Source organism: Ursus arctos, unplaced genomic scaffold, assembly GCF_023065955.2.
Source record: "Ursus arctos isolate Adak ecotype North America unplaced genomic scaffold, UrsArc2.0 scaffold_21, whole genome shotgun sequence".
Lineage (NCBI taxonomy): Eukaryota > Metazoa > Chordata > Mammalia > Carnivora > Ursidae > Ursus > Ursus arctos.
Genome location: NW_026622886.1, coordinates 49,639,884 through 49,648,120, shown reverse-complemented (window position 1 = coordinate 49,648,120; position 8,237 = coordinate 49,639,884). Strand labels below are relative to the sequence as shown.

At 43.8% G+C, this 8,237-nt stretch overlaps 1 protein-coding gene across 9 annotated transcripts in view; it reads left to right on the top strand.

Moving 5' to 3' along the window:
* HSD17B6 (hydroxysteroid 17-beta dehydrogenase 6) overlaps window positions 1–8,237 on the top strand; it is a 56,080-nt gene that overhangs the window by 22,904 nt on the left and 24,939 nt on the right. For 3 of the 9 annotated variants that reach the window (XM_057316231.1, XM_026500238.4, XM_057316229.1), the window contains exon 1: window positions 863–987. The exons of 1 other annotated variant lie outside the window; for it this stretch is intronic. Coding sequence is in view for 2 of the 8 variants with exons in the window: in XM_057316228.1 (XP_057172211.1) it covers window positions 6,770–6,807 (38 nt within the window). In the remaining 6 variants the exon portion in view is untranslated. Of the gene's footprint in view, window positions 1–11; window positions 125–862; window positions 988–5,883; window positions 6,011–6,541; window positions 6,808–8,237 lie in introns of those variants that run through there. 5 more of the 9 variants (XM_057316228.1, XM_026500234.4, XM_044384691.3 and 2 more) reach the window with 5 other exon arrangements.

Here is an 8,237-nt window from a genome sequence, read left to right as displayed (position 1 = left end):
GTTCCCACTTGGAGGTGGGCCTGGGCGCGGCGTGGTCTCGGCCTATCAGCGTCCTCCCTAGGTCCTCTGCTCTGGTGGGTAGAAGAAACCCGTTCCGGTTTCAGCAAGGAAGATCTGCAGAAAGGTGAGCCCTTGAGCATGTTGACTTAGGTTATTAAGATGAAATAAAAAATGATGTTCCCCTCTAACTTTATGAATGTTTTAGAAGTAACGCATTTAAACAATGTAAACCAATTTTTAAAAAATTTTTAAAATTTTTTTAGATTTTATTTATTTGTCAGAGAGAGAGTGAGAGAGCGCGATCACAAGCAGGCAGTGAGGCAGGCAAAGGGAGCAGGCCCCGCTCTGAGCAAGGAGCCCAATGCAGGGCTCGATCCTAGGATCTTGGGATCATGACCCAAGCCCAAGGCAGACACTTAATCCACTGAGCCTCCCACCCCACCCCCTGCCTCTAAGCCAATGTCTTAAGAGGGTTTGGGAATTAATTCTTCATAGAATTAGGTCCAATATGTGTAAATAAACGAAGACCAACCAATAAGACCAACAAATAAGAAACCAAAGGCTTTTTATTCAGAACTTGCTATATAGCAAGGGGGTCAGCTGCAGACCCTTGAGTTTTGGCAGAGACTCAAAGGCGGCAGAGGAGCGGGGAAGCTTTAGAGTGGGGGGAGGGGAGGTTTCAGATACACCTTGATTCCAGGCTCTTGGCAATGGGAGCTCTGTAGTTGGGCTAACTAGGAGGAGGGGCATTCTGTGTGATTGGTTAGGGGCGCATATTTGGCTTTCTCTGGTTGGTCCTAAATTGGAAGTGGCCACAAAATCTGGGAAAGCTGATAATTATTAATCAAGTCCTGGCCATTTGGGGCCATTTGGGGCCAATGGTTATAGGGGTTATTGTTTGGCTTCCTGAACTATCACTAGAGACAACAGTCTAACTTCTGCAAGTCTACCTTATAGCAGGCTGGCTTCCTGAGCTGTTTATTATAGGTAAGGAGATTGGTTTCCTGGGTTGGCTTCTTCAGGTTGTAGGTCAGAATTCTATTTTGTTTTTGTTTCTGTTTTTAAGTAAACTCTACGCCCAACATAGGGCTTGAACTCACAACCCTGAGTTGCATGCTCTATCAGCTGACCCAGCCAGCAGCCTTCAGAGTTCTGTTTTTATATATGGTCCGGCTACTGTTTGTATATTCAGTCTCTCAAATAGAATACCTGGGAATGCTAAAATCTGAATTAGAGGAATCTTGCAGAATCATGGAGAGCTTTACGAGTATGAAAGGAGCCTGTTTGCTACTAATGTGCAGATGTGCCAATCGGTCTTTCCTGATGAAGATATACCTCATTGCAAATGTGGACTGGGGTGGGCAGTCTATAATCACAAAGATATCATGTCACTTGAAAATTATCATTTTCATGAATTTTATGTTTGCAGTAACAGTAGGAGAGCAGGGAGAGAAAGAATACAGTCTCTAGTAAGTTGTTATTAACCTAATCTTGAAAATGATCGCGGTGTCTCAGCTCCTGTGGACAAAGTGGTCAAAAGTGGGCTCTGGGCAGATCATACTATTTTGAATATTCCTTGAAATCTGGTTTCCTGCACAGATCTTAGTTGATTTTCACAGTCCGTATGCATCTTGTTTTGGGTAGGGTGAATTTCGTTACTGGGAAGGTCTTCACTCTAATAATAATGACAAGAATGCCCTGGGAAGTGCTCTTTTCCAGAACCATATCCCTCTGGACTGTTTAATGGAGGTTTCTCAGTTTTCTCCTTGCTGCCTTTAGGATCTGACTTCTTTGGGGTATTTGGGAGTCCCCTATTTGAATTTCAGGACCACTAAGGAGGGCAATACCTGAAGGAGCTAAGATGTAAGGGGAGACAGCAAAGGAAGTTATATTTTTTGAGTTCCTACTGTATGCTCGATTTATTTAACATTAGTTTTCTCATCAGGAAAAAGGGAATAATAATAGCTAATATTTATATAGCATTTGCTATGCTGTCAGGTACCCTTTTGAGAATTTATTCTGCCACCATCCACTTGTCAGAATGGCTGTAATAAAAAAGACAAGAAATAACAAGTGTTGGCGAGGATGTAGAGAAAAAAGAAACTTGTGGACTGTTGGTGGAAATGCAAATTGGTGCAGCCACTGTGGAAAACAATATGGAGTTTCCTCAAAAAATTAAAAATAGAACTACCACGTGATTCAGTAATTGCACTACTGGGTATTTACCCAAAGAAAATGAAAGCACTGGAGCGCCTGGGTGATTCAGTTGGTTAGGTATCTGCCTTTGGCTTGGGTTATGATCTCGGGGTCCTGGGATCGAGCCCCACATCGGGCTCCCTACTCAGTGGGGAGTCTGCTTCTCCCTCTATGTTTTCTCTCTCTCTCTCTCAAATAAATATATAAAATCTTTTTAAAAATTAAAAAAAAAAAGAAAACAAAAGTACTAATTAGAAAAGATATGGGCACTCCTATGTTTATTGTAGCATTATTTACAGTAGCAAAGATATGTAGGCAACCCAAGTATCCACCAACAGATGAATGGGCAAAGATGTGATATTTATATATATATTATATATATAATACACACATACACACATGCACACACAATGGAATATTACTCAGCCATAAAAGAGAATGAAATCTTGCCATTTGCAACAACATGAATGGACCTAGAGAGTATTATGCTAAGTGAAATAAGTGAGACAGAGAAAGACAGATACCTTACGATTTCACTCATATGTGGAGTCTAAGAAACAAAGAGACAAACAAAAACCCAAACTCTTAAATACAGAGAACAAAATGCTGGTTGCTGGAGGTGAGATGGGTGGGGGTATGGGTGAAATAGATAAAGAGGATTAAGAAGTATTAACTTCTAGTTATAAAATAAATAAGTCATGGAGATGAAAAGTACAGCATAGGGAATATAGTCAATAAAATTGTAATAACACTGTTTGGTGACAGATGGTGACTGCATTTACCGTGGTAAGCATTGAGTAATGTATAGAATTGTTAAAGTTAAAAGAAAAAAGAATTTATTGGAACACCTGGGTGGCTCAGTCCTTTGAGCGTCTGACTCGATCTCAGCTCGGGTCTTGATCTCTGGGTCATGAATTCAGGCCCCATGTTGGGCTCCATGTTGTGCATGGAGCCTACTTAAAAAAAAATTATCCCTCATAAGAACCCTATATGGTAGATACTAATATTATCCTATTTTATAGATGGGGAAATACGCAGAGAGTTTAAATATTCTGTCCAAGGTCACAGCAGCTCCTAAGTGAGAGAGCCAGATAGCTCTCTGCATTTAACCTGTAAGCTACATGCTGTGTCTCTACAAGGGGTTGTCATGAGAATTAAATGAAATAAAGTAAGGGGTCCCTAGCATAGTTCATAGGGCACAACCACACGGTGTGAGAAAGCTGTGTGATTCTGTACAAATGCTCTGGTGTAGAGGCTGTTATCCTAGGTGCCACGGGGAGGCAGTATTGCCATTCAGTTGGTTTCCCCTTGCGCTTTCATCCGCGTGGGTGCGAAACCCCTTTGTCCTTCAAGCCTCACACTATCTGCCGACCTCTTTACATTTACTATATACATCTACTGTCATGCTCTTTGGGTAATCCATCAGTCCTAGGTCTCCCCAGGTTATTTGCAGGCTTGGACACTTACCTCATGGACATCCCTCCCAGTTCAACTCCTGCTGTCATTCTGGAGGTTTTTAGCATGTAAAAGATGATCTACATGGTGGATAGATCCACAGATAGTTGATGAACATTTGTGTTGGGCACTTAGCTAGGCTCTGGGGAGGACAAAAGTAATGACGTGGTTTCTGTTTCCGAGAAAATTATGACCTCTAGGGGCAATAGACACAAATCAAGAAGTGAAAGGAAGTGTTATAGATGCATTTATAACCCAGCTGTCTATTGGCATCAGCATTTTCCTTAAGACTTGGGTGAGACTGGTACAGGGAGCACAGGCACAAAATTGCAAATGGCATGGCACTGTCTGGAAATTGCCAGTAGTCCCATACGGACAGAGCTCAGACTTGAAGGGAAGGCCTGGTGAGAGATGGGGCTAAGAAGCAAGCGTGTCCAGAGCATTGCATGCCAAGATAAGGAGTGTGGAAACAAAAATTACTTATCTTCCATTTTTACTCGCTTTGATTAACATTAAGATAAAATATTGATCATATCATTATTTGATGAGACATCTTGGGAGTAAATAATCTTGTTGAAATAAGTAATTTGAAAATTTGAAATACTTCTGTGCTAGTTGTTTTCCTCTTTAATAAGGTAAGAAAGAGAAGATTAGGGGCGCCTGGGTGGCGCAGCCGTTGGGCGTCTGCCTTCGGCTCAGGGCGTGATCCCGGCGTTCCGGGATCAAGCCCCACGTCAGGCTCCTCTGCTCTGAGCCTGCTTCTTCCTCTCCCACTCCCCCTGCTTGTGTTCCCTCTCTTGCTGGCTGTCTCTCTCTGTCCAATAAATAAATAAATAAATCTTAAAAAAAAAAAAAGAGAAGATTAGAGAATGTGTTCTGATAAATCAAGAGCATCATAGAGACTATGCAGGTGGGGCCAAGGTCAGATTTCAGTTTAATTATGACAGGTTCTGTCTCTTGTTATAGTGAACTACTGAAAAGCAATAAAGAGCGCCTTCATAATTGTTCAAGGGCAAAGTTTTAGTCTAATCTCACAGGGATGCTTCTTCTAACTACAAAGCAAATGACGGCCACACAGCCAATAACATTGGATGTTGCAGTTCTTTACTCTCTACGCTGGATTTCAGATACAAAATTGAATTTTTCCACCTCAACTATAAGTTAACCCATCAGTTTTTTTGGTAAGTTACCCACCAGTATACGTATCGTATAAGTTTTCATGTTAGTCATGAAGCTGCATACTCTTTGGGTCTAGCTTTCTCTTTGCAGACTGTATAAAATAAAGGATGGCAGATTCGAATGGGAACACCTCAAACCTTGTTCTTCCAAAGGAATTTGGATTGGTTGGCAGACAGTGGGGAGCTTTGGAAGGCTTTTAAGCAGGGGAGAGGCATAATCTGAGTTGTGTTTTATTTTTTATTTTATTTTTTTTAAAGATTTCATGTATTTATTTGAGAGAGAGAAAGAGTGTGAGAGAGAGCATGAGTGGGGAGGGAGGGGCAGAGGGAGAGGGAGAAACAGGTTCCCTACTGAGCAGGGAGCCCGATGCAGAGCCAGATGCAGGGCCCGATTCCAGGACCCCAGGACCATGACCCGAGCCAAAGACAGACGCTTAACCAACTGAACCATCCAGGTGCCCCAAAGTTGTGTTTTAGAAATATATTCTGGAGCCCTGAGGAGGGCAGATAGGACAGGAGAGGGCAACCAGAGGCAGAGCGATCCCCAGAAACTGTTGCTGGAATCCAGGTGACAAATACTTGTGGCCTGAACTAAGGCAGTAAAGTGGAGATGGAGGGAATTGGGTGAACATAACTGACTTAAGGAGGTTGAGTTAATATTGATTGGATGTGGGGAATGAGGAAGTGGTCTAGCATGATTTCTCAGGTTTTAGGCTTGGGCAACTGGAGAGAAGGGGGTTGTCTGGCACCTAGCGGGCACTCATTACATTTGTTGAATGTTGAATAGATTTAGGGATAGGAAATAACATGAAAATGAGGAGGATCAGATTGTAATGAAGTGTCATACCGTTTTGGGAAGTTTAATTTGAGTTACTGCTGTGATACCCCCTAAGCACCCTATGCTTTTCTTTCACAGTCCCCATCGGTATGTAATGATATATTTATTTGTGGGAATATATATTTAATGTCTATTTTTCCTGCTAAGACTATAAGTTCTAAGATTACAAATATCATGTCTACTTTTCTCACCTCTACTGTCTCCAATAACTTGATAGGACCTAGCACATAGTCGGGACTCTGTTTTTGGAATGTATGGGTGAAGCCAGGTGGAAGATGTCCAGCAGGTACTTGGATCTGAGGAGCTAGATCTCAGGAGTGATCTGGACTGAAGACAGAGATTTGTAAGTCATTAGCACTCAGATAAGGGTTGAAGCCAGTAATGACTGAGGATGGGTACAGTGAGGAGAGAAGAAAGGCCAGGATAGAACTCTTAAAGATACTGACTTTATTTATTTATTTATTTTAAAGGATTTATTTATTTATTTGACAGAGAGAGACAGCCAGCAAGAGAGGGAACACAAGCAGGGGGAGTGGGAGAGGAAGAAGCAGGCTCCTAGTGGAGAAGTCTGATGTGGGGCTCGATCCCAGAACGCTGGGATCACGCCTGAGCCAAAGGCAGACACTTAATGACTGCACCACCCAGGCGCCCCAAGATACTGACTTTAAAAACTTGGTAGAGAAAGGGGAGCCAGCAAAAGACAAAGTGAATGAATAGGAATAGAAGCAGAAAAAGAGCTGGGAAGGGTGATTTCATAAGAGCCAAGGGGGGAGAGTTGTAAAAGGGTGCTGATACCAGTTCCAGTGTGGGTGGAGGGCGTTTCCCACATATCCAAACCAATTCTTCAGACACTAGCTGGGTGTCCTACAATTCAGCTCAATTCTGACACTAACTACCTGGAGGTAGCATCAGATTCCGTAGGGTAAGGGTTCAGTCACACAAGACTGCCCCACTTGAGATGCTGAGCGTAAGTCCAGCTTGTCACCTGTGCTCTGACCAACTGGCTACAAATCACAGGATCCCACAAATCGCTCCTTGGGTTTCATTAATTTTCTAGAGCTGCTCACAGACCTCAGGAGATTACCAATTTATTACAAAGGATATGAGTCAACAGCCAGATGAAGAGATACATAAGGCAAGGTATGTGGGAAGGGGCTTGGAGCTACCATGCCCTCTCCGGATCCTTCCTGAATCTAATCTACAAGTGTTCACCAACCTGGAAGCTCTCTGAACCTTGCCCTTTTGGGTTTTATGGCGGCTTTATTACATAGGCACACCAGATTAAATCGTTGGCCATTGGTGATTTAACTGTCTCTAGCCCCTCTCTCCCCCTGAGGTCTGGTGGTGGGACTGAAAATTCTAACTTCTGTTCCTGGTTGGTTCCCCTGGCAGCCAATGAAGTGCTTTCTAAAAGTCACCTCATTAGCATAAGCCCGGTAGTGGTAGAAAGGGGCTCGTTAGGAATAACAATACCTCATTTTACCTTCATGGCTCTGAAGCGAGGACAAAAGGCCAGACATTATAAGGAAAGATGCTCCCATAGCTCTTTTTTTTTTTTTTAAGATTTTATTTATTTATTTGTCAGAGAGAGCTCACAAGCAGGGGGAGCAGCAGGCAGAGGGAGAAGCAGGCTCCCCGCTGAGCCAGGAGCCGGATCTGGGACTCAACTAAAATTAGCTGGCCTCCTTCCTCCTTACTCACTCCAGCAGGGGTTTTATATTTTACCATTCCAACTTAAATCAGAGGGTGGGGGCCGAAGGGCATGGGAAATGCTCTGGTTGGCCAGGGCCCCTCTTTTCTTTCTGCTGTTCATTTCGGTTATAACAGATCTGGTTCTCTCCCTGAGCGAGGAGGATACTGGTGAGAATTGCGAGCTTGGCCCGAGGTGTGGAGTGGCCCCGGCTCTCACCACAAGAGGGAGATGTTGTGCAAGCAGTGCAGAAGGTCGGGGGGAGGCGCCGGGGAGGTGGGGGGTGGGTCGGCCATGGGGGAGAGGCTGGGGCCGTTGCCCCATGGGAATTCATGAAGTCCTCCGAAGTCTCCAGGACTGGACTCTCTCGCGCGCGCGCGCGCGCGCGCGCGTGTGTGTGTGTGTGTGTGTGTGTGTGGTTGGGGACGGGGAGGAGATAAGGTCTGTGTAGAGAGAGTTCTTGATAATGATTTTTTAGTTTCTCAAAAGATCTTGCAGTTGTGATTCCTGAAAGAAATTTCATCACCATTGTTTTTTTCTGCTTTTTACATCTTCACTCCTTTCGATTTTGGGAAAATATTGTTTAAAAGTTGGGGGTGAGGGACACCTGGGTGGCTCGGTCAGTTGAGCCTTTGGCTCGGGTCATGGTCCCACGGTCCTGGGATCGAGTTCTGCATCAGGCTCCTTGCTCAGCGGGGAACCCGCTTCTCCCTCTGCCTGCCGCTCCCCCTGCTTGTGCTCTCTCTCTCTGACAAATAAATAAATAAAATATTTTTTTAAAAGTTGGGGGTGATTTTATCCTTCCAAATAAGATCCCGTGAGTATGCCCTATAAATTGAGATTCTTGACAACGGGGAAAATCATCTCTCATAGTTCGTGA